General features: G+C 38.7%; 1 protein-coding gene across 4 annotated transcripts; it reads left to right on the forward strand.

Moving 5' to 3' along the window:
- Positions 1–732: 732 nt before the first annotated feature.
- def8 (differentially expressed in FDCP 8 homolog) lies at positions 733–27569 on the forward strand. 4 transcript variants are annotated; one of them, XM_048605647.1, is made up of 11 exons: positions 733–1150; positions 2119–2268; positions 7486–7627; positions 11054–11218; positions 13554–13681; positions 16584–16697; positions 18494–18574; positions 18766–18906; positions 19151–19213; positions 21471–21580; positions 25724–27569. In XM_048605647.1, the coding sequence occupies exons 1-11, from the start codon at positions 968–970 to the stop codon at positions 25815–25817; spliced, it is 1371 nt and encodes a 456-aa protein (XP_048461604.1). In that variant the 5' UTR covers positions 733–967; the 3' UTR covers positions 25818–27569. The 4 variants fall into 4 exon arrangements, 3 of the variants coding, with proteins under 3 accessions (XP_048461604.1, XP_048461605.1, XP_048461606.1); XM_048605649.1 differs by having other exon boundaries at positions 1060–1150; positions 18772–18906; XR_007263743.1 differs by lacking the exon at positions 25724–27569 and having other exon boundaries at positions 19151–19269.

The raw sequence follows: 27569 nt of genomic DNA on the forward strand, positions 1-27569 counted from the left end.
CATACCTCCTCCCTCACCCCCATCCCAGGCCCCAAGAAGACTTTCCACATCAAGCAGATGTTCACCTGCACCTCCCAGTCGCGAACCATTTCAACTCCCTTTCCCGTTCCTCAGACGACATGTCCATCCTGGGCCTCCTGCAGTGCCACAACGATGCCACCCGAAGGTTGCAGGAACAGCAACTCATATTCCGCTTGGGAACCCTGCAGCCCAATGGTATCAATGTGGATTTCACAAGCTTCAAAATCTCCCCTCCCCCTACCGCATCCCAAAACCAGCCCAGCTTATCCCTGCCTCCCTAACCTGTTCTTCCTCCCACCTCAAGCCGCACCCCCATCTCCTACCTACTAACCTCATCCCGCCCCCTTGACCTGTCCGTCCTCCCTGGACTGACCTATCCCCTCCCTAATTCCCCACCTACACTCACCTTTACTGGCTCCATCCCCACCTCTTCGACCTGTCTGTTTCCTCTCCACCTATCCTCTCCTCTATCTGCCTCCCCCTCTCTCCCTATTTATTTCAGAACCCCCTTCCCCTCCCCCATTTCTGAAGAAGGGTCTAGGCCCAAAACATCAGCTTTTCTGCTCCTATGATGCTGCTTGGCCTGCTGTGTTCATCCAGCTCTGCACCTTGTTGTCTCTTGAAGTAACTAGTCTTGTGACTTCAAGAAAGATGGGAGGTACATTAGAGTGATTACGTCATGCATATCAAGTGAATGCAATCTGTTGGCACAGGAACCTACTTCCCTCACTTGTTTTTAACTTGGCAGCTAAACCTATTGCGTTAATTTAAAATAAAGCTATGACCTTACATCTGAATTTTTAAGCATTTCTATTTTAAAACCACTAATGATTTAAAGATTCATCAGACATTTCTGCAGTTAATATTTACAGTAAAATTTATGTAAAGCTGGTTAGGAAATATCTCCCAGCTGGGGAATAGCAGCATTCACACTAAATTGCTATATATGTATCTATATATTTCTGGATCACAATTTTTTTTTTTTTTCCACGTCACGTTTCCATTAAAAGTATTCATTTTTTTTCCTAATCTAGGACTACACACAGACTTTTTGTATCGGGAGGTTAGTGCACATACTGACAGAGTGATGGATCTTGGCCTGGCTGAGGATCACTTTTCAAAACCTGTGGTAAGCATCAATTTTCTTCTTGTTTCTATAACTGCAGTATCATTCACATCTTGAAATGTAGTAAATATTTTACAATCATGCAGGTAAGCTAGATATTTAAATTGTGGAGCACAGACCTTGAAGAAAAATATTTAAGTTCTGTACAATCATCTGTTTTCATAAGGAATGAAGTTGAAATATCCCTTTGAAATTATATGTATGTGTCTCTGTCCAACTCTGATACCAACGAAATAGTTTGTGTCCGGCGCAGACTCCCCTGCTTGAGGACGTTGCTTATTATATTCTGTAGTGTAATCTTCTGTGGAATGATATTTGCATGAGGATTAAAACTGTTCTTTTTTGCTTTATGACTTTATTCTCTGAAATTTGAGTTTGTTTATCCTTGAATGAATTATTCAAAAACTGACTAAAGCGTGAGGTAATGCTATATCTCCTTCTCCCTCCCAAATTGCAGAAATATCTAACTAATCCAGTTCTATAAACACCACTTTGGGAGCAAGAATCCTGTACTGTGATTTTAAAATAGAGAGGCTGTAAAGTGAATGTGTATTGAGTGAAAATGAACATTCATTATTGGCATGTGAATAGCACTGCAAACAAAGCTGTTACATTGTTTGTTTGTTTTTTTTTCTCCATCTCTTGAAGACAATTTGGTCATGTCCAGAAAAATCTAGAAGCCTTTTGTGCAGTGGTAATGTTCATACCTCTGGGCCAGAAGGTCTGGGTTCAAGTTCAACCTGGTTCAGAGGTGTGCACAGTAATGATTTTAGAAACTTCAAAATGTCCAAAAGAATCTGAGTATTGATTCCACAACTGCCATTGAATATCAAAGTGTTTTTGCTGTTCCTCTGTTATTCTTTCACCTTTGGTGATGGGGATTGAGTAGGTACTATTCTATGCCTTTTTGCAACATGACTCATTTGGACGCAACCAAGAGACAGCATTATTTGCTTTGATTTGTTTTCTAGGGTTCATTTGGGGCATTGGACATTGAAAACCTGAAGCGTGCAATTGATGAAGTGAAACAAGTTATATTAGATTTGCCGGAACACTCTGAGAAGCAGAAAGACGCTGTTGTTAAACTTATTCATCTCCGGCTTAAACTGCAAGAATTGAAGGTTTGAAACGGACAATGTAATGACAAAAAGCTATACTTAAATTGAGGCGATGGCAGCTACAAAGTTATTCCTACAAAATATGATGTAATCTGGAAAAAAAAGCCATAATGTGGAGGTGCCAGTGTTGGACTGGGATGGACAAGGTCAAAAGTCACATGACACCAGGTTATAGTCCAATAGATTTATTTGAAATCACAAGCTTTTGAAGTGCTGCCCTTTGTCAGTTGAAGTCACTTGACAAAGGGGCTGCACTCAATAAGCTTGTGATTTCAAATGAACTTGTTGGACTATAATCTGGTGTCGTGAGACTTTTGACCTTGGGGGAAATAAAAGGATTTGTCTTAACCTTCAGTATTGAGGAGTGGAGCAGATTAAGAGGCAACATTACTAAATCCTTTTAGCCATTTTGTTGGTAAGGAGAGAAAATACTGTTAAACAAGTTTTGACAAGTAATATTGACAAAGGCTTGGAAGAGGCTTTTTCGCCTGCTCAGCCAAGTATATTGCATTGTTATGCATTCAAACGAGATGGAGAGAAATCCAGTTGCTACAGGTCTGTCAGTTGATGTCAATAGCTTGGAAACAAAGCAAAGTAAAACTTGAGGATCCAGATAAGCTGAAATGTGTTTACCTGGGGCAAATGAAGTTTAATGTGGATAAAGATTCATTTTGGTAGGAAAAATAAGGAGCGGTACAAAAAACAAATTACGTGATTTTTTTTGGGAGTAGAGAGACCTAAAATAGATGAACTAGTCTTTAAAGATGGTAGGACAAGTTGTGAATAACTTGAAATCTCAATGCACGTGGGATCTTTGTCTTTATAAATGAAGACTTTGTACACAAAGGCAAAACAGTTGTGCCTTTTTTTTTGGGAACCATTCTTCAGGAAGAATTTCCATTCTGGCAGAGAATTTCAAGGAGATTAATTAGAATGGCATCAGTAATGAAAGACCTCAGTTACATTGAATGGTGCCATTAAACTATTTCATTTCCAACAATCCTTAACAAAAGCAATAACTTGCACTCATGTTGCACCTTCACTGCAGTAAAATGTTCCAAACTATTTCACTGAGGCATACAGGGAAAAAGGGATACTGAGCCAAAAGTAGAGTCACTGGGAGGACGGAACAGTTTATTCAACAAGGTAGGAATGATTTAAGAGAGGAAGTTTCTAACTATGGCACTTGCGTTCAAGTGGCAAACAATAGAGGAGCATTATGCATGATTGGGTGAAGTCAGAGGAACATTTCATAGTGACTGTTTAGGGGGTGGATGGATACAGAAGAGATCTGTTTGTTGGACTAGAGATGACAGATGAGGAGGACCTAGGTCATTGTGATTTTAAATACAAAGATGTGAATATTAAATTAATGATTTTTGGAGACTGCTGGTCCACATTGCTGTCAGATACTTAGGTGACCTCTGAATATGTAGGTATATTATAGGATATTGGCAGAAGAGTTTTGGATCAGCTGATTGTTGAAAGTGGAGGAGCACAAGTAGTTATTGGAATAGTCTGTGGTTTTACTGGAGGAGTGGATACAGGGTTGGTCACATCAGACAAAAAGCATTTGGTGTTGTAAACAGTCTAGTTTCTCCTTGAACTTTGGCTCAGTAAGCGGTAGGAGTTAATGGCAGAAATAATATGTTTATAGGAACATTTGAAGATGATGGTTTCAGTGTTTAGAGTCAAAAGAGATGGACAGCATGGAAACAGACACTTCAGTCCAACTTATCCATGCTGATCAGATATCCTAAATAAATCTAGCCCCATTTGACTCGTATCCCTCTAACCACTTCCTATTGGTATACCCAGATGCCTTACAAATGTTGTAATTGTACCAGCCGCCACCACTTCCTGTGCAGCACATTCTATACACGCATCACCCTCTGCATGAAAATGTTGCCCCTTAGGTCCCTTTTAAATTTTTCCCCCCTCACCTTAAACCTATGCCCTCTCTTTTTGGATTCCCCCACCCTGGGGAAAAGACCTTGTTTATTTACCCTATCCATGCCCCTCATGATTATATAAACCTTTCAGTCTCTGATGCCCGAGGGAAAATAGCCCCAGCTTATTCAGCCTCTCCCTATAGCTCAAACCCTGCAACCCTGGCTCAAACCCTGAACCCTTTCAAGTCTCTCAACATCCTTCCTTTAGTAGGGAGACTAGAATTGCTCGCAGTATTCCAAAAGTGGTCTAACCAATGCCCTGTACAGCCTCAACATGACCTCCCAACTCATACTCAATGCACTGACCAATAAGGGCAAGCATACCAAATGCCTTATTAACAATCCTAACTATCTGCAACTCCACTTTCAAGGAACAATGAACCTGGACTCCAAGGTCTCTTTGTTCAGAAACATTCCCAGGAGCTTATACACTTAATGTAAGTCCTGCTGATATTTGCCTTTTCCAAAATGCAGCACCTCGCATTTATCTAAATTAAACTGCATCTGTGAATCCTTGGCCCATTGGCCCATCTGATCAAGATCCCATTGTACTTTGAGGTAACCTTCTTTGCTGTCCACTACACCTCCAATTTTGGTGTTATCTGCAAACTTACTAACCATACCTCTTATGTTCATGTTCAAATCACTTATATAAAATGACGAAAAACACTGGACCCAGCACCAATCTTTGGGACACACTGCTAGTCACAGGCCTCCAGTCTGAAACGCAACCCTCTACTACCACCGTCTGTCTGCTACCTTTGAGTTGGTCCTGTACCCAAATGGCTAGTTCTCCCTGTATTCCACGTGATCTAACCTTGCTAATCAGGCTACCATGCGGAACCTTGTCGAATGCCTTTAGATTGTTTTCATTGAAACTTTGATAAGTTGATAACTGTGAACTTGTCTTGAGCGTGGGACTTGAACTGGAGTGGTTGATAGCTTCCTAAATGTCACAACTAGAATTTCGTAAGTGTAGGTTAGGAATTAAGGTTGACTTACAGTTGGAAGATATACTCTGACATCTGCCTATGAATACTATAAAGTCACTGTCGATCTAGAATCTTGGATACTGACTGTTTTACGGAGGACTTTCTTTACTGACTAATTGATTTAATTGTGATCATTGACTGCAATTACATTTTGTCTATGTACATACCTGTGAGAAATTTTATAAATTTTCCATTTTGAAGTCCGTTCGCAATTAATAGTTCTCTGCTGAGGTGAATTTTTGTTTTGCATCTCCAATAAACTCTAGATTTCTTGTGCTGTAGGTGATGTCAGGAACTGCTCCTGCACCTATTGTATGAATTCTTGTGTGCTCAACTTCAGCCAGTTATCTATGGTAAAATGTGATTGCTGGTAGTACTGGCAGATGAGTTCAGATAGTGTTTATGGGGACAGGTGAAGTATTTATATATTCACACAAGAAAGCTTAACTGAGGTCATTTTTTCTCGTCACTTTGAGACATAATAATCCATGTTGTAGTGGATTCAAAAACAAAGTGCCTGCAATTTTCATTTCTCTTACATTGGTTAAAGTGTGCATTTTAACATCGTTTACATTCAGTTAATGGATTAGAGTTCAGGGATAAGTATTTCCATTCTATAGTTGTGTAAATTGCATCTGGAATAGCATGCACTATTTTTGTCTCCATGTTTAAGGAAGGATATATTTGTCTTGTAGGTAATAACTGCAAAGGGTTCACTAGATTAGGCAACCCTGTATTACAGGGATCAATGAGGAGAGAGTAAGTGAGTAAATTGAGTCTAAATTTCAGAGAATGAGATGATGCATGCAAACTTTGAAAGGAGTTTTTTCAGGTTAGATATGGAGATTATCTAGTGAGGGGAGACAACCTAGAGCATGGGGGCAAAGTCTTGGCAAACTTTGGAATTCATTTCTAATCCATAAGGTTGAGGATATTCCATCGTTATGTTCATGGTTTGAGATAGACCAAGTTTTGAGATTTTGGAATGAGAGAGCAGGCTCAAGGGCCCATATGGTCTATTCCTACTCCTGTTTATGTTCTGAGGTAATTTGTGTTTTGGCTGCAAATTGGCTTCACAATTGTTATACTCTGGTATTTGAAAGCAATTGTCTTCACCAAATGCTGTGAACTACAGTGTTAGCATTGTGCATTATCTTTTTATAATCCAGTCTTCTGTTTATTGTAATGGAATTGATATGGCATTAGCTGTGTTGACTTGACAATTTATTCACGTGGAGCTCACAATTGTTTGGAATTTTGTGAAAGACATTGTTTGCATTTCTGAATTTACTCTATTTCTTTTTATTGACCTGTTGATTCATGCAACAAATTGAGGAAACTGGAGTAGACTTTGCATCCCTTGAGCCTCCAATTCAATATAATCCATAGCTGATTCTTTGCCTCAACTTCTTACTTTCTTGCACATTTCCAAATCATAGAATCCCAACGGTGTGGAAACTGGCCAGTTTGGCCCAACAAGTCCACACTGACTCTCCAAGGAGCCTCACACCCAGACTCAGCCACCACCCCCAACCCTGCATTTTCCATGGCTAATCCACCTAATTTACCCATCCTGGGGCAGAATGGCATACCTTTTGGACTGTGGGAGGAAACCAGAGCACCCAGAAGAAACCCAGGCAGACACAGGGAGAATGTGCAAACTCCACACAGACAGACGTCCAAGGCAGGAATTGAACCCAGGTCCCTGGTGCTGTGAGGCAGCAGTGCTCACCACTGAGCCACCAGGCTGCTCTCAATTCCCTCAGGTGAAGAATCTATCTCTGCTTCATTGTTATATTTAACATAGCACCTCCAACCTTGGGTAGACAATTGCAAAGATTCACAAGCCGTTGAGATTAAAGAATGAGAAGTAGACCCAATTTACTGCACCTGTCATCATAAAATAATTTTCTTTTCTTGTATATCCCCGATTTTCTTTGCTTTACCATTTAGTAGCTGTTCCTTCGATTGCTTCAGCCCTAAGAAATGGACTGCCTTCCTTTAAACCTCTCTGTCTCTCACCATTAAGAGGTGCCTTAAAAACTATCTCTTTGAAAGCGCTATTTGGTCACATCTTCCAATATTTCCTTGCATGATCCAGAGGTCACAATTTGTTGTAGTTGCTCTTGTGTGCTTTACTGAATGAGAATATGGTTTTCGGGGTCTGAGAAACTTTCATTACACTCATGGAATTGAAATGCTGCAGTAAGTTTCATATAACTATGGTCACCGTTAAATAGATGCTTAATCATTTTCTTTGCTGGCCGTCTTCATAGGACCCCGATGAAGATGAGCCAAATATTCGAATTCTTCTTGAACACCGATTCTACAAGGAGAAAAGCAAAAGTGTCAAACAGTTTTGTGACAAGTGCAGCACCATTATATGGGGCTTGCTTCAAACCTGGTATACCTGCACAGGTGAATACTTGATATCTATCCTGTTTCTTTTTGCTATGGCCAAAATCTATTTGGAATAAGATTTGCAAATAAACATTCTATGAATATTAAAATTCAATTAATTATATTTTGAAATGCTGTTTTGGAATCATGCATTTTAGTAAAATATGGATCGAATGTATGTCTATTAGAACCATTCTATTATTTTTGTAAGGAAGCTTCCAGGTTCACCCGACTCGGGAGGAAGTGGCCTGGTGAAGTCAGTCATTTTCTTTTTTTAGCTGTCAGCATAACTGTTATGTTAAGTTTCAAAATGTTACACTTCATAGACTCTGAAACCATACAATGATTTAATTTTTTTGTTTGAACATTCAAATGCTACATTTAATCCATTCATTAATGTTGGTCTAAGAAATTGAACCTTAAAAGTGATTTTGCAATATATTTGCAGGATTTGTTGCACTAATGTATTTAACTTTAATTGGCAATATTTTATGCATTTTAAAACAATTTCCACAATGACTAAATATGCATACACATTAATACACAGCAACTTCTAATATGTATTGTGGCCAGATACTCTGTTACTATGAAAGGAAGTTGGCAGGCACAAAGATTAACATTGAACGAAATGAGTTACTTTTATGACAGTCCTCCCCATTAATGGATGATTAGAGATTTAGTTTAGTAGAAGTCCTTGAGACTGTGCCCAATGTTAACTATTTGGGAAAAGACATAACAGTATTCCGTGAAAAGTGTTTTAATTGTGTGTACCTTCTCTGCTTCAGTTCAGCGTTATTTTATCTTTACTGAAAAGTAGCCCATTGTTTGCTTAAAAGTGCAAACCTTTTCACATTTCCACAACCAACTTGTATGACTGGAGTATGTAATATTGTTATTTAGTGATACAGATTTGTTCAGTAAACATTGCAACTTCAGACTTCTTGTGCTCAAACCAGCCATTTAGACCTTTTCAAATCAGTAAGTGTAGTGGATCTTGGTGAACAATGGTGTTAACAAGCACACTGTTACTGCGACTTTAACAGCCGAATCCACAGTTCCTTGCTAATGTGATGGAAAGAGAATATTGATACGCAGTAGTAATAAGCACACTGCTGATCTATACAGATGGACAGTGTTTTCTCATGGCCACATCCAAAATGGGCAGCCTTTGCAACACTGGTGTTGGCTTTTGTGTTTTGTCCAGGAATATTTTATTGTTTTCAATAATTTAAAAAAAAAAGGAATTTGGCAACTGACTTCACAATTGCAATTAACAGAATAACGTGAAATAAACAAAAGTCTTCTGTTCAGTATTGATGTACGTTCATCTTGTCTATCAACTTTGTCTTTTGGAATATAGGAGCAGGAGAAAGTTGTTCAGCCTTAACACCATATTAATGTGCTATCCCCATTTCCCTTGATGCCATTGCTTATTAGAAATCTGTCAATCTCTGTCTTGAACTAACTTAATGACTGAGCTTCCACAGCCCCTTTTGAGGTAGAAAATTCCAAAGATTCAGCATCCTGAGATTGTTCCTCCTCCTCTCAGTTATAAATGGCATGCCTTATATTCTGAGATTGTGTGCCCTGTTTCTAGATCCAAAAGCCAGGGGAAACATTCTTTCTGCAACCACTTTGAGTATCCTTTTAAGACTTCTGTAAATTCTAGGCCCAGTCTCTGGAATCTCTCTTAGGACAGTCCCACAATCTCTGGACTCAGTCTATTGAACCTCTGCTGTACTTCCTCTATAGTAAGTATACCCTTCCTTGGGCAAAGGGACCAGAATTGCACACATTATTCCACGTGTGATCTCAATGGTGCTCTATTGAGCAAAACTTCTTCTTTCCTGTACTCAAATTATCATTGAATATTTGTTGAAAATATAATACCTTTTTCATTTTGTCCTCAAAGCCTTCTTGCTTTTACTTGTGTTTTTCTCTTCACTATGTAGCCACAGCCAAGAGAATTTTTCCTGACATTTCCATGACTCCAGTCACACTGCCTAAGTTATTAAACACTCATTCATTGACATAACCTATTTGTACTTATATATACATCAGGCCTCTTTAGCAACTTAAATAGAACTATATGCCCAAAACTTCCATTAATTTGGAATTGTCTTTCAACATTCTGTAACTATTTCAAAAATTGTAGAAACAAAAATTAAATTCACATTTTTTGCATGCCTCCAGCCTTTACTGTTAGACCATTTTATAATCCATATTGAAAATATGTTAATTACTGCAGTTTCCTGGAGGGGAATGAAGAAACAAGTTTGCTGATGCATCCCACATCATAACTTCTCCACAGGAAATTGAATTTGTATCTAGGAACTACTGACCTTTTTTTCCCAGTAACTGAGTTCCCAGGCTTCAGAAAATTAAGACTACTTGTGACAAACTCATGCAGAATGCTTTATCTTTAAATATTTTTATACAGGAGATTAGTGACATTTATTTCCAAAAACAGTTACATTATGTTGCATCTAATATCCTCCTGTGTTTTATGAAGATAAACAGGGGAAAAACATTATTCAGTCCATTGTTCTTTTTTCCTCTCCATTTCAATGAGTGAAACAGTTGACTGATTTGATTATGCTTTTTTCCTCCAAATACTAATTTTCTTTACCAATCAAATTTTAATTAGTTCCTCTTTCATTGAATATATCACTGGTTGAAATTTGGACTTGAGTTTGTGGGGCAAAACTAACATGCTACACTTTGAAATGTGACACAGTAGAAATTTATTGGATGAAAGTGTTTTAATTGGTTAAGTACCTAATCAGAAAGTGTAAAGGAATGTTCTTAGGAAAAAGAGCAAAATTGTTCTGTTTGTGCTTTCAAACTTGTTTGAAGACTTGTGGGAAAGTAGGCACGCTTACAAACTGAATAATATCCTAGATAACAAGATGTAGAGCTGGATTAACACAGCAGGCCAAGCAGCATCAGAGGAGCAGGAAGGCTGGCCTGAAACGTCAGTCTTCCTGCTCCTCTGATGCTGCTTGACCTGCTGTGTTCATCCAGCTCTACACCTTGTTATCTCAGATTCTCCAGCATCTGCAGTTCCTGCTATCTCTGAATAATATCCTACTTTTGTTTATGAACTGAAGATGATTAATAAAGGTACAAGGTAAACTGATTGGGTTGCAAGGCATTCTCAGGAGATGATGCTTTAGTAAATGATGTAATTTGATAATTCAACATGAGAAGGAAAAAATTGTTGTTTCAATCCTTTTTTTAAATAAACATTCTGTGACAACAACTCAACATAATGGATATATGCAGTCTAGTGTAAAGTATTTGAGCTGATGAAGAGCATTTGTGGCCAGAAAGGAATGTGTTATTAGGCAGGTAAACTGACTAACTCTGTGAAAACCTGTGATTGATTTAACCCTCTAATGCTGCATGTCACCATTTTTAATTGTTTGGTCTCCTTGTTCACAGGTTGTTATTACAGATGTCACAGTAAATGCTTAAACCAAATCACCAAATCCTGTGTAAGGTCAAAGGTTAGCCACCAATCTGAATTTGAGCTCAATATCTGTCCTGAGGTTGGTCTGGACCGGCAGGATTACCGATGCGGAGAGTGTCGTCAACCAATTTCTTTACGTGAGTGAAATATTGTAATATTTGAAATATTAAACGATTGTCATGTGATTTTAGATTTCAAATTGGCAGGGTATCTTTCCTGATTAAAAGCAATGGAAGGGAAGATTTACATCAAAATCTCATCCAAGTAACAGAGTTGAACAAAGCTGTTATTTTGTTTCTCAGTAACTTAAGATCATTCAGAACTATCGTATGCATAGAAAGTTAACCATTTGATCTGTATTTGAATCTTAATGTTTTGAACTTTATGCTTTCCATTACATGTTTGTGCAAAATTGAATGATTAGAGTTTCACTGGAGTTTTATATATAAATATTGGGGTGTTACGACTGGATTCTAGGGACTTCTTTTCCTGACTGTTTTCAAAGGAAATTTAGAAAACCGTCCCATCTTGGCAGCTCAGAGCCCTTGGGATAAAACTAGCCCCACGCTGGGAAATCTGCACCAGGTAGAAAACTTCACATTCATTGGTTTGGCTTATGGAGCACAGAATGAGCCAAAGAGGCATCTCTGACAGAGCGTTATGTACATTTTTGTTTAAATTTCTTTGAATTACTTCTGGTGAATGTACTTTGCTGTGGAGTTGTTGGGAAAATTAGAGGTCCTATATGTTTGTGGTTTCCTTTTCATTTTCTTATGGGTTCAGATATAATGTTGATGCTGTTGTTAGATAATTAATAGAGGCAAGTGCTTTTAAGGAAGCTCAAAGTTCAATAGACTATAATATCAAATTAGGTTTGGCACAATTTTTTTAAACTATCCATTTCTTTGAAGGTTTTTGAGTGTCTCAACTTGTCTTGTTTTTTGATTCTGCGTTCATAATTTTGGGCAGACTAAATCCCGTTTCCCTAATGTTGACCTGCTTGGTCTATGTTATGGGTTGGCGATATTTGCAAGTGAGCATTGTTAGTTGGTGGAAGGGAACTAGTGCTCCAGACTTACCACAAGTTAACAAAATCTGGGAAATATGTGAAAATCTCATGAAATCTAATGCCAAAAAGGAGTTAATTCTTCTTTCCCATTCCCTATAGCACCATAGTTTCAATTCTTTCACTTTGTTGCTAAATTTACATCAATTATGACTTGTCAAAGAAAATGTTATATTGTCAATTGATTTTTATTTTGCTGTGGTATGTCTTTGATCTATGTCATCACCTCACTAGAAATATGGGACTTCAGAACATGTTTTCATTGCACAATGACTACAAGGACTAACAATGTTGACTTAACTTCTTCCATCTATGGAAACTGACTTTTAAAACACTTCGAGCTGAAATATGTACCCATGCGGTTACTAGTTAATTATATTACATTGCATTGGCAATTAATGAAAATCCACAATTTTCTGTCAGTTGTAAAAGAGATTAATACCACAGTGAAACTAAGAATGAAGCTAATCATCAGATTGGAATAGTTTTTTTTTAATCAAAGTAGCGTAATTATGGTAATTAAAACAAAGAATTGTGGATCTAAAACAAAGTCTGTAGAAATTCAGCAGGTCTGGGAGCACCTGTGGAGAGAGAAACTGAGTTTAAATTTTGAATCTAGTGACCCTTCAATAGAACTGTTAGAAACAATGAAGATAAAATCCATTCATAGGAGGTCAAAATATCCTCTTCTGGAAAGTATTTCTCTTACCAATCAATATATCATGAGACTGAAATCTCGTGCTGATCTCATGCGCATATTGAGTTGGTGATGGCAATGAGATTCTTTTGAGAGATTCTGTTGGAATGGCCATGTTTTCTCATTGTGTCCATTGATCCAGACATACTGGCAAAACATGCTCGGCATCCTAAAATGACATTAATTCCACTGAAGTGTTTTCTCCTGAGTCCCATTATTCTGGTTACAATCTTTTGCTCAAATGATATCCTACACATTCTATTGCCATAGTCCATACTGCCCTTTAGTAGAACAAGCAGGAAGATGGGAACATATCACTAGTTGTTCCAGAAACTGAAAATTCAGTGCTTATAAGTGGCTGAGGTGTTGTGACACTCTTCCCTTCTCATTCTTCCCTGATCCTGCATCATAGAGTATTATACTAATAGTTGCAGTAATATCAAACATACTCATTGTGGCACTTACAAAAGCAATGACTCAAACACAAAATATACTGCAGAACCAGTATGTAAAAATCTGAAACATAAATGTGTTCATATAGTCCAGCAATGTTGTGTCCTGTTGTGTAACCAACCAGAGATGCATGGACTCTCCAATTAGGAAAGTGAGATGATGGGATCTCCATGACCAGTTTCATTATTATAACATCAAGTGTTTTGTTTTAAATCTTCACCGAGTCACTCATCATACTTTTGATTTTACGCTTTAGGTGGTGTGCCTAGTGAAGCACGCATGTGTGACTACACTGGACGATATTACTGCAGCAGCTGCCACTGGAATGATGCAGCAGTCATCCCTGCTCGTGTCATACATAACTGGGACTTTGAAACCTATAAAGTGAGTGTTTATAGATGTGAATGAGAGAGGGAAAACAATATGGGAACAGCAAGGGAGATAGAAACTGGAGAATAGTAAAATATCAGAAAACTATATTGATCATAAACTGAGTTGCTATTCCAGTCCAAAAAAAGTCTTAATTTGTCTATTGTAACATTTACAATCTTTCATTGTAGAAACCATCTGCATGGTTTTTAAGTTTTCTCCTTCTATCCTGATGCGTCATTTTGTCATTGTGACATGGTTACAGTGTCATTACAGGACAGCAAGAGGCCATATTTCTTGAAATTGAGGGAAAAATATAAAGTTTATCAATGAATATTTCATAAACAAGTTATGTTTTGTGCACCGTTTATTAATTCCTATCCTCTTTATGAAAGAAGTGCATGATATCCCATTATGAAGGCTAAACAGTGACATTATTAAAATAACTAACATGATGAATTTATATGCAGAGCTTAACTGTTTCATGGAAATTTTGCATGATTAAACTATCTATCTCTGTCTTAAATATACTCAATGTCCTGGCTTCCACAACCTTCTGTGGCAGTGAATTCCATAGATTCACCACTCTCTGGTTGAAGAAGGTTTTCCTTCTCTCTGATCTAGAAGGTCTTCCCTTTAATTTCCAACATCACCATTTTGTTTAATGCGTGGCCTAGAAATGGTTTTCCTGCCCCTGTAAGCAGACCTGAGGTATAAATGGAGACGGGTTAAAAGATTATTCTTGGTTTCCTTGGACATCAGCCCAATTCTTTAGATATGAGGCTCTTTAACCCTGATGCCATACTGCCTTAAACCCTATATTCTTCCTTAATCCCAAGCCTTCTCATCCAGTATTCACTATGCGCAGAACTCTTGAGCCTTGTAATAACATTGGGAAGTTTAAAACAGAAGAAATACATACAAAATGTCATCCTCTTGAGTGGTCATAAAACTGTTAAGTTAGACAAATGTAATCCCCTGGTCAACCACTGTATAAACCACCCTTGCTGAATAAAATATATAAGTAGGATGTGGAACTGAATCAAGCATTCATAATGCAATTCCATTGGACAACTACATTGAAGAAAACTCCCCAAGGTTTAATTGAAAGAGCCCAGCCATGTATGCAAGAAAGATTACTGACTTCTGAATAGCTGTTAAATGAAAATATTGAATAAGGGTACAATTGACATAGTTTGACATAAATATGAATGCAGATTAGCACTTTATCCAGTGGATAATGTATTTTAAACATCCAATGATGTCCCGGAGGGAACGGTCCCTGCGGGACACCCTTGGTCCACACTTCCTTCACCCCCAACACCTCCCTACAGCCCTACGGCACCTTCCCCTGTAACCAGCAAAGGTGCAACACTTGTCCATTTACCTCCTCCCTCCCCAGTATCCAAGGGTCCAAACATACCTTCCAGGTGAAGCAACACTTCACCTGCACTTCCCAGAATCTAGTTGACTGCATTTGCTGCTCAGAATGTGGTTTCCTCTACTTTAGGGAAACGAAGTGTAGACCTGGCGATCATTTCGCAGGACATCTACGTTCTGCTCGCAAAAAAGACCCTGAACTACCTGTTGCCTGCCACTTTGACACACCACCGTACTCCCTGGCCAACATCTGTCTCTGGCTTGCTGCAGTGTTCTAGCGAAGCCCAACGCAAGCTGAAGGAACAACACCTCAGTTTCCGCTTGGGGACCCTACAGCCCTCCGGACTCAATATTGAGTTCAATAATTTTAGGGCCTAAACTCTCCCATGTCCCAGACCCCCACCCCACACACCAGACCTTGTTACCACATAGCCTGCCATTACACACCACCTGTTGTTAATCGCTAACAGTCCCCATTAATAACTATTCACCCTCCCAGCCTGATCGTTAGCAACTCCTTTGTCTGTCCAACTGTCTTTCTCTCTCTTTGGGCTCTATCCTATCGTTTACTCCCTACCCCACCCACCTCCCAATTTTCTGCATATAAACTGTCATTTTCCCAGCCACCACCAGTTCTGAGGAAGGGTCACCAGACTCGAAATGTTAATTCTGTTTTTTCCTTCACAGATGTTTCTGAAGAAGGGTCTAGGCCTGAAACGTCAGCCTTCCTGCTCCTCTGATGCTGCTTGGCCTGCTGTGTTCATCCAGCTCTACCCCTTGTTATCTCTGTTGCCAGACCTGCTGAGCTTTTCCAGCAACTTCTTCTGTTTTTGTTCCTGATTTACAGCATCCGCAGTTCTTTCGGTTTTTACTAATGATTTTTCCACTTTCACGATGCAAGTCAATTTGGTAGTCACTTCAATGCATTAAAAGGAACATATTTAACTTAATCAGTATTGCATTATGATGTGAAGTTGGCAACAAATTTGAAAAAGATTCTTGAATCCAAAGTAGGGCTCCCTCATGGGTCACGCTACTCTGAACCAATGTTAACCGGGATACTTGCAGAAGCTGGTCCAACTCATCAAAATTACAATGATCTGTCTTGCCCAGCCCACAACACACTTGATGAGGTCAGAAGTGCTGCCACAGTCTCATCCCACATAATTAAATTGCACTACTAAAAATTGCCAGTGAAGGAAATCCCATCCAACCATTTCATTTGCCAAGCCCTTCCGTGTTCAACATGATGGTGCTATAAAAATTCAGCTCATAGTCTTTTGATTTTTGAGGTGAAAGGTGTTAAAATGTTCGTAGCAATGTTGAGATCAAAGCATATCTCGGGCTACATTTTGTAAACCATGAAAATTGTACCAGAGTGGAATGTTTTGTTGCGTTATCAGGTGTGAATGTGGATAGATATAACCTTTATTCTGCTGTAGCAACCTAATACCTGAAGAAGCTACCTGGAGTAGTGCTGCTTGAAGTTTTGCCTAATTGTGATTTTTTTTTCTTTCCTTTTATGTTTTGTCATTAGGTGTGCCGTTATAGTATGAGGTACCTCACGCTGATGAACTCCCGGCCAGTACTGAAACTTAGAGTTATTAATCCACTTCTTTTCAATTATGTGGAGGAACTGGTGGAAATTCGGGTATGCTTAGATTTACTGCATAATTTTCACCAGATCAGATGCAACAAATAAGCTTGTCTGGAATTGAATGTTTTCAAGGGGCTTTTGTGGTGCAGTGGTAGTGTCCCTAGTTCTGAGCCAGGAGATCCAGGTTCAACTCCCACCTACTCCGGGCTTGTGTAATAACACCTCAGAATGGGTTGATTATAAAAATAGGTCAAATGTTTTCAGGGGGCCCTCTTGTTGCTCAGTGGTAGTGTCCCTACTCCAAGGCTGAGAGGTCTAGGTTCAAGTCCCACCTGCTCCAGAGGTGTGTAATAACATCTCTGAATGGGTTGATTAGAAAAATAGGTCAACTAGACTCCATGTAGATTATAGAAACATGAATGTGGCAAAAAGTTTTTTTTTTTTTTTTTTTGAAGAGGGATAAACTTGGGAACCTTTAGAAACAGTAATTGGGACAACTTTCCAAAATAGCAGTTTTGCCAGGTATAAGATAAATGAGAGTCAGCACAGACTGATTTGAAGGCAAATTGAGTTTGACTAATTTACCATCACATGGAGTAATGGAGGTGAGTAATAGATGGCTAAACTAGGTAAATTTATGGGAGAAGGGAATAGCTGAAAACATTGATAGTGAGGCCTTTTGGGCCAAATGCCCTGTTTCTCTGTCCAAATTCTATGTAAATCTCTGCAGCAACGTAAACTGGATTGACTTTTCTTTGGGAAGTAACAAATGGTTGATGAAGGTAGTATGTTTGTTTTTTCAAAAATATATGCAGTCGAAGCAGTTTGTCCTGCACTTATCAGAACAGTTGCAAGAATTTCAAATCTCAAAGATGACAACAATTTATCCTGAATGAGAAACGGGTTGCTGATTAGTTGACAGTCTGTTTGCCAACTAACCTTTTCCGCTCTGAAAAGCGAGACATTAGGAGGAGTTTTAAAACATGCTTAAAACTTGAAAGGCTTTGCAGCAAGATAGCAGAAATGGTTTCCGGTGGCATAAGTGTCTGTTAGCTTTGGGATTTTTGGCAAAAGAACCAGAGGCAACGTGAGGAATCTTTTTCTTTTTGTTCTTTGAAACATAGTGCGTTATGATCTTGAATGACTGAAAGGGTGGTGGAAGTAGTTTTAAAAAAAAATAATCAAAAGACAATTGGACAAATACTGGAATGGAAAAGTTCATAAGGCCATGGAAATGAGCAGAAAGGTGGGATTAATTGGATAGCTTTTCCACAGAGTTGACACAAGTAGCTGGGACTGAATTGTCCTCCATCAACATTCAGATAATTCTGTTATTTTGGCCAAAGCCACATGAAATTAGTTATTAAACAGAATGATGAATAATTATTGATAATTGAATGTTTGCCCCTTGTGTTTCAATGCTGTCTTTAAAGACTTATCACAAACTTTAAAGATTAATTGTGCCTTCTTAGAACTTAGAGTAACTGCAGAATCTGTCCTGGTGAGATTTTCTCGTAATCCAGAATACATGACCAATCAAAACATAAAGCAGCACTGCTCTCTTCTTCCCTTGGGTTGGAAAGATCAAGAATTTACCTATTTGCATGGTCTGCCTGGACATTTGGCAGGTTATTTTGGGAGCAACGCTAAAATATTAAACTGAGTAGAGGTTTTTCTTGACGAAAGGTTCCTCTTCTCACCTAGGTCAGATCCTCTGCTTCTATCATTCAATTATTATTGAATCTCGATCGAAATATCTGTGTCCTGATCCTGAAGAAGTGTATTGCGTTTTTTAAAAAATTCGTTTAATTATTCTGTATTGTTTTATCTCTTTTGATTTCTGCCTGCAGAAGCTCCGACAAGACATCCTGCTAATGAAACCCTATTTCATAACATGTAAGGAAGCAATGGAGGCAAGGTTGCTGTTACAGGTTAGATTATTGTGTCATTTAGAGCAATGCCTGCAATTGATATTAAACGCTATAATATTGATTCAAATAGCAAAGCTAAATCAGGATTTTGGTCCAAATTAATATTCTAAAATTGAACTTGTAGGCAAAAATTCATGATATCGACCTTGGGAATAATTTTTCAATGTATGTCTAAATATTTCCATTTGCAGTTGCAGGATCGACAGCATTTTGTGGAAAACGATGAAATGTATTCTTTACAGGATTTAATTGACATTGCCACTGGGCATCTGAGCCGCACTTTAACCGAAATCCACACCATCTTTGCAAAACATATTAAACTGGACTGTGAGGTATAGTCAGACTTTCACGATTGAACTCTGCGTGGTTACATCAGCCTTCAGAAAGAGGGAGGTTTTGAGTCCCACAAAACGCAGTCCTCAATCCTTTTCCCCTTCCTGCAACTAAAAACCTTCCACTTTTTGAACATGGATGTAACATTAAAGAATTTTGTTGTGCATCTTTAAAGAGAATTATAATATTGGCTTTGGCTTTTAGTGTGATGCCATTTTTGTATCATTCTTCTTTTTTTTTCAGAAAGAGAAATTGCTAAATCCAAACAAGGCGTTGCTGTCTTTAGCTTTCTGCCAACTATTCCTCGTATGAATCATGTTGCTGAACAGTAATAAGGACATGCGACTGAAATCTTAGACCTTGTGTGTCATTCTTCAATTTTTTAATGAACAGTGAAATAGTAATGTTTTACCAATTACGCACATACATAGGAAGTGTTAGAAATATTCAGATTAGATTTTAGATTAGGTTTCATTGTCACAGGTACCTGAGTACAGGGATACGGTGAAGTGTACAGAGTCTCCACTCTCTGGTGCCATCTTAGAATAGTCAGAACTAAAAACAAGAGCTGAAATCAAGGAAAAGGAAAATGCCCAGATCACCCTTGCCACCACAGCCATGAGTCTTGAGCCGAGTTCACCAATGGCGTGGTGATGCGACTGCCACTTTGCCGCCATGAGTCCTGCGCCTTGCTGCCACCTGCACTGGACCTACTGAGCTCCATTCGATGTCGCCATGTTCCATGCAGTCTCTCACCACTGGGCCCACCTTGTTGATGCTGCTGCCATTTTGGAATCAGTTGAAGTATCAGAATACACAGCCTTCCTGGAAAAAAAATGCAAGAGTGTAACCTTTTGAATGAGTGCTGACATCAGAACCGCCACTGATGTCGACTTCTCCACTTCCAGTCCTGCGCTGGGCCCACCAACATCAAAGTCACCACGTTCTGGCGTCATCTCTTGCCGCTAGGTCCACACTTGCTGCCGTTGCAGCATCTCTGGAGAGAGCCTTGCAGTGCCAGCTGTACCAATTATAAGTTGCCCTTCTAGATTGCAGTCTGGGCTTAATTTTTAATCAATGAAGTTAGTTTGCTCCCTATGGATAGGGTGAATAACCGAGGTCTTTTTCCTAAGGTGGGGGGGTGAGGGGTTGCGGGGAAAGTCCAAATTTAGAGAGAATTGGTTTAAGTTGAGAGGGGAAAGATTTGAAAAGGATCTAAGGGGTAACTTTTTCACGCAGAGGGTGGTGCATGTTTGGAATGAAGTGTTGGAGGCTGGTATGATTACAACATTTAAGAAGCATCTGGGTGGCTATATAAATAGGAACAGTTTCCAGGGATACGAGATCAAATGCTGGTAAATGGGACTAGGTCAGATTGGGATGTCTGGTCAGCGCAGACAAGTTGGGCCGAAGGGTCTGTTTTCATGCTGTGTGACTTTGTGACTCTATGGGAGTGATACCATGGTGGTTATGTTACTGTGCTTTACCTCGAGGACTGAATGAATGCCGTATTGACCCCACCACAGGAACTGACGAAATTTTAATTCGAACTATTAAAAATGTGGAATAAAATATCAGTCTCAGTAATGGTAATCATGAAACTATCGGATTTCCTGTAATAGCAGCCTTGCCTCCATTACCTCCTTTCATGTGATGAAGTAGAGTTTCATTAGCAGGATGTCTTGTTGCAGTTTCTGCAGGCAGAAATCAAAGATAAAACAATGCAATAATGTAAAAACCTGTCCACCTCATCTGGACCGGCCTATATGTGATTTCAAACACACAGAAATGTGCGTGATTCTCAGGAATCCACTTGGTTATATAAAAGATGGGTAACAAATGCTGGCCATGCCAGCTCTGGTCATAACTTGGGAACAAATACCAAACAAAAATCATTGGGATAGGCTCAGTCACAGCTGGAGTCATGTGAACCACATATGTCCCAGGTTGATGTGTGGCTAGGACTAGGTTAATTGATGTTTAAACTAGGGTAGTTCTAATTGCACTGCAATGGTGTGAATCCCATTCTTGATTACCAACAAGTTGGCCTTGTTCAAGACATGTGCCTGTAAACATTGGCAGTGGTACAGGATCAGACTCAGTACTGATGTCCTTGCTCCAAAATGTTTGACTAATCAGAAAACAATCAGCATATTTAATACTGACTGATTTATTAGTTAGACCAATTGTTATGTAGTAGTAATTTCTAATGTTTTCTGCATCAAAACACTAATATTGTGAGTTCACAACTAGAATTCTTAATTTCCCCTTTCTAGTTATTGACATAATTTTCTAATAAATTAAATTGTTGTCATTGTCAATAACTGTTTAGCATGTTTTACTATAGTATTCCTTATTGTATCTGTAGATGAATGCTTTTCAATCTGTTATCAAAGGGCATCAAACAAATAAAATAAAAAAAAAAGTTGCAATAACACTGCAAAATCTTTTATCCCAATGATTAGCTGCATTTTTAAGTTATGAATTGGAACAAAGTATGGAAATAAAGGGATTGTAAATATCTGTTATAAGTCAATCTTTAATTCTGTGGCTTGTCTTATAGCGCTGTCAGGCTAAAGGTTTTGTCTGTGAGTTATGCAAAGAGGGAGATGTGCTCTTTCCATTCGACAGCCACACATCAGTGTGCCAGGATTGTTCTGCTGTATTTCACAGGTTAGTACAAAACTCTAACGTTTGCTTTGTGTAAATATTTGGGCCCAATTACACAGTTGGTGTCAATTCCAGACTTTTAAACTTGAAGCTTGAGCTATGAGAAACGAGTAAATATCAATTTAGGCATTAAGAAATGCAGATTAGGATATAGATACAAAGGACAAGTTATTCATTTCACTCTCAAATGAGAGAAGTGTATTTCAACTGTCTGCTAACATTTCCAACCCATGAATCAATTAAAGGCTGCTACCCTTGCCAAGGAAAAAAGGGGAAATGACTAAAACAAATACATTGGTTGTGAAACAAAACCTACGTAAAGGATATGAAACATTTTGAAAATTTAATGCTGAGCTTGTAATTTATGTCAAAAACATTAAGTTCAAGCTAAACAAATAAAGTCTAAATGAGCCAAAAGCACATTGCTGTATCATTTGTAAAAATATTTGGATTCTAAAACAAAATGTAACTTGGTAATGGAGAGGAATTCTTAGGTTGATGGCTCTTCATCAGAACTTGTCATGAATGATTATCAACCTAAAACATCAGCTCTCCTCTCCATAGTCGTGCTGAGTATTTCTTGCAATTTTGTTTTTATTCTGATTTCCAATGTCAGAATTTTGCTTTGGAGAAGAAAGATGTTTCATGCAGATATAATTTTTGATTAAACACATATTCTTCTTGAATAGTGGTAAAGTAGCTAAGTATGAAGCCAAAGAGTCCTGTCCGTCTTTGGTATGGTCAATGATAAGCAGGTCCAATACGGCAGAGCAGTGATGGTCAAAGTCAATTGAATGTTTAAGCTAGTCTTCAGTAGAATGCAGAAAGTTGTGGCTGAAGTGTATACCATTCTGATCGGACTGTACCTTCAGTACAATGTTTAGTTCTGGTTGCTGAGACAAGTGAGATTTTCAAGCACTGAAAAATGATATTAAAAAAAATTGCCAAAAAGCTTATCCTTAGTCAGAGGTCTGAGTTAAGACTAAAGAACTGAAGTAACTTGAGTGTTTCAGCTGGAAAAGTAAGTGTTGGATTGGTGATGTGTAAAGATATACAAGAATGATACATTAACAGTCCACATCTATTGACTAAGTCAGTAGGTCAGACTAAACTAGTAAAAAGGAAACTCAGCACGTGTCAGAAACTTCTTCTTTATTCTGAGTAATCAAGCTGCAAAATTCAGTCCCAAGAAGACTAGTGGAGGGAAAAATACTGACTTGCTTGAAGAAGTACAGGGAACTTTATCTTTTTAAGATGGATGGATGAATTAAGGTTCTGAATTTGTAACTACCTTAGGGGTGTGTTTTGCTGTTATTGTAACTTTCTAATCTAACTAATCTTGTTATTTTCAACCATAAGCATTCAGTTATTCAGATATGTTTCTTTTCATTTTATGAAAATTATTCAATCCCTGTCTGTATTTGACCTCATTCCAGAAGGCAGAGAGTCAGATGCATATCTGCACACCAGTGTATGTCATGGTTCCAATATTTTTAAAACTTGAGGAGGGTGCAAATATTTTTTTCAAAAGAATAGAACATAGAACATAGAACATTACAGCGCAGTACAGGCCCTTCGGCCCTCGATGTTGCGCCGACCTGTGAAACCAATCTGAAGCCCATCTAACCTAAACTATTCCATTATCATCCATATGTTTATCCAATGACCATTTAAATGCCCTTAAAGTGGGCGAGTCTACTATTTTTGCAGGCAGGGCATTCCACGCCCTTACTACTCTCTGAGTAAAGAACCTACCTCTGACATCTGTCCTATATCTATCACCCCTCAATTTAAAGCTATGTCCCCTCGTGCTAGCCATCACCATCCGAAGAAAAAGGCTCCCACTGTCCACCCTATCTAATCCTCTGATCATCTTGTATGTCTCTATCAAGTCACCTCTTAACCACCTTCTCTCTAACGAAAACAGCCTCAAGACCCTCAGCCTTTCCTCATAAGACCTTCCCTCCATAGCAGGCAACATCCTGGTAAATCTCCTCTGCACCCTTTCCAATGCTTCCACATCCTTCCTATAATGCGGTGACCAGAACTGTACGCAATACTCCAAGTGCGGCCGCACCAGAGTTTTGTACAGCTGCAACATGACCTCATGGCTCCGAAACTCAATCCCTCTACCATAAAACCTAACATGCTGTACACCTTCTTAACAACGCTATCAACCTGGGTGGCAACCTTCAGTGATCTATGCACATGGACATCGAGATCTTTCTGCTCATCCACACTACCAAAAATCTTAACATTAGCCCAGTACTCTGTATTCCTGTTACTCCTTCCAAAGTGAATCACCTCACACTCCATTTGCCACCTCTCAACCTAGCTCTGCAGCTTATCTATGTCCCTCTGTCACCTGCAACATCCTTCCGCACTATCCACAACTCCACCGACTTTGGTGTCATCCGCAAATTTACTAACCCATCCTTCTACGCCCTCATCCAGGTCATTTATAAAAATGACAAACAGCAGTGGCCCCAAAACAGATCCTTGAGGTACACCACGAGTAACTGAACACCAGCATGAACATTTCCCATCAACCACCACCCTCTGTCGTCTTACAGCTAGCCAATTTCTGATCCAAACCGGTAAATCACCCTCAATCCCATGCCTCCGCATTTTCTGCAATAGCCTACCATGGGGAACCTTATCAAACGCTTTACTGAAATCCAAAAACACCACATCAACCGCTTTACCCTCATCCACCTGTTTGGTCACCTTCTCGAAGAACTCAATAAGGTTTGTGAGGCACGACCTGCCCTTCACAAAACCGTGTTGACTATCCCTAATCAAATTATTCCTTTCTAGATGGTTATAAATCCTATCTCTTATAATCCTTTCCAACACTTTACCCACAACCGAAGTAAGGCTCATTGGTCTATAATTACCAGGGTTGTCTCTACTCCCCTTCTTGAAGAAGGGGACAACATTTGCTCGTCTCCAGTCTTCTGGCACTATTCCTGAAGACAATGACAACATAAAGATCAAAGCCAAAGGCTCTGCAATCTCCTCTCTAGCTTCCCAGAGAATCCTAGGATAAATCCCATCCGGCCCAGGGGACTTATCTATTTTCACACCTTCCAGAATTGCTAACACCTCCTCCTTATGAACCTCAATCCCGTCTAGTCTAATAGACTGTATCTCAGTATTCTCCTCGACTACATTGTCTTTTTCCTGTGTGAATACTGACGAAAAATATTCATTTAGCACCTCTCCTATCTCTTCGGACTCCACGCACAACTTCCCACTACTGTCCTTGACCGGCCCCTTGAATGGCACTTCTCTCTCCACTTTTATTTTTCTTTGCATCTATGCCATATTATTAGGCTAACTTCTAGAATGCTATACAGGTGGGGGACAGGGCGACAAAGTAAATTAACCTAAATGCAGCAATCAGTTACATTTACACCGTTACAGCAATCAGTCTGTTACTGCTTTTAAAGTAGGATAATGTTAAAAAGGGGAGAGGAGTGCATGGTAATTGCAACTATTTTACAGTATCTTCAGAAGCATGAATGAAAGTAAGTTTGTGATAATAGAGCATATGAGTATATAGTCTGAAGAATGAATCATACTGCAATATGCAATGGTGATTTTTGAGGTGAGCACTAATTAAGCACTGTATTGGATTTTGTATTATTGTGACACTCTGATTTTTGTAGAGCAGGATAACTAAACTGTTGCCAGAGAATGGGGGCCTGAACTTAGAGAATGGAATAAAGAAATTGAGAATGTTTATTCTGCAATGGTGAAGGCCCGTAACAGATTTTCAACAAACTAATATATATGAATCTTTTGAAACCAGTAAACTGAACAATAATTTAATGCAAGCATGAATTTTGAATCCTACACTTAAGAATTCTGTATGAAGTGATAGAAGATTAATTTAGGATCAACTGCTTGACTCATGTAGAACAAACTGCTTTGTGATTGAAGGAGAAAAACAAATGGTATATTTTGATCTATGAAGCCAGCCTGACAACCACATTGGCTTTTTCTGTTCTATTTGCATAGTCTTTGTTCCTAAGCAAATTTACCTAAATCTGAAGCCCTATGTTAGCTGTAAGCATTCTGTTGAGTTTGATTTGCAATGAACTTAATTGGTAAACTAGAATGCTTTTCTTGTCTTATTTGCAGAGATTGTTATTATGACAATTCCACTACGTGTCCAAGGTGTGCGCGGCTTTCAATGAGAAGACAGTCTCAAATTGGGTCAACACATCCAGACTGAGAAACTAAGTCCAAATGAAGAACTGTCAACTGGGAATATTGTGATGCTGATCATTTCATTTTCTGCCAGCTAACTAGTTTGAAGATTATGCAGAAGATAATGGTCGGTGTATCAATGGAGTTGTTTAATTCCATTAATGGACTTTTTAAAAAAAGTATGAGGCATTGGAATCCACGTCAAGTGAACATTATATTGAAAATTTCCTTTGAAGTTGGAAGTCGAAGTGAAAAAGTTAGTGGAAGGCTAAAATGGCAGGTTTCCCAGTGAAATCAAAGCAGCAGTCTTAGAAATTAAAATCTGAGTATCTTTTGAGAAGTCCTTTAGATCTTTTGATTGTCCGTCTGTAAAATCTGACTGGCACTACTTAAGGGTAGTGTTCATTTATAAACATTCCTTCTTGAGCACTTTCTATTTAGAATGTATTTCAGCTTTGTTGTAATATATTTATTTCATCTCCATCTAATGTACGTTTTTACTGAGTTTTTGAATGGATTTTAGGAAAAACGTTCTGATTTTTGTGGGATGACTTGTGAAGAGAAAAGTTGGCATTTACATGGTGCTTATCACATTCTTAGGATGTAGACAAATGTTTATAATGCTGCCCACTTTTAGTTTCTGTTCTGCCATCAGCCCTCATTTGACAAAGGAAAAATTATTACTTTAATAACCTGTGCTCTGTTGAATCTATATTCAATGTTAATAGAACAGATGTTTAAATTGGCAAATAAGTATAAATCTGGGCTTGTTAGCATTTCAGACAATTCTGATTCTTTGGTTCAGAACCAGAGACTACATTGTATGAAAGGAAGGGGTGGGGAATGAATGCATTGGAATTATTCCATTTGGAAATCGAAAAATTATGGTTCAGGGAGTTGGTGTCCCAGCTGGTATATAGAAAGGGAGGGTCACGAAGCTTTGCAGTGAATGAGCACTGGCTTTAAAAAGTAATTAATCCTGTGCAGTGTGGGGTAAGAATGCATTGACAGAAGCAAACTGAGAGCAAGTGTCACTTGTCGTTTTGAAGACTGCTTTTGTCAGTTGTGTGTCTTGACACCCAAGAAAACTTAATACTGTGCTCTGTTTGTGCTTCCAAACCAAGCTACATAGAAATCTACATGGTTGATGACTGTGCTTACCTGATATAGAGGGCAACAGTATGTATGAAAGCTCGAAATTGGCAGACCCCAATTATGCACAGCAGTACTTTATGAACTAAAGCCACACGCAACATTGGTACAGTGTTGATGAGCATTTTGTTCTTTGTCCAGCCAAGACCACTACTTAAGTCATTTGCTTACTGTATTATTTAAACTGGAATATGAAGAATTTCAACCTAAATGATAGGAATAGCCTATGATCCAGGGCTGGTTCATTAACGCTGTCATTCAGTGTTAGAAGCCTGTCTGACTGAAAAATGAGATGACTGGGTATCGCACAAAAAAGTATAATTCTGTAGATTTCTATTTTAATTTGAACTGAATCGGATACCTGTATTTTAACTTCAGTACTGCTGAAAATGATGCTAAATTAGTAATAATTTTGTTAAACTGAATACCTTGACGTGGACCAGTTGTATTTTCTTGTGTAATCCATATTGTAATTTCTAATGGAATTTTCTAGTTTAGTGAAAAGCTACCATATTTATCCACAGCTGAACATTCAAAATTCAACTTTAATCCAACGGTTTTCCTTTTGAAATGGCTGTTTTTTGAGTGAGGCAGCTCAGAAATTTGAAATAGCAGCCAGCCGTGG

This window comes from Rhincodon typus, chromosome 15, assembly GCF_021869965.1.
Source record: "Rhincodon typus isolate 14 chromosome 15, sRhiTyp1.1, whole genome shotgun sequence".
Lineage (NCBI taxonomy): Eukaryota > Metazoa > Chordata > Chondrichthyes > Orectolobiformes > Rhincodontidae > Rhincodon > Rhincodon typus.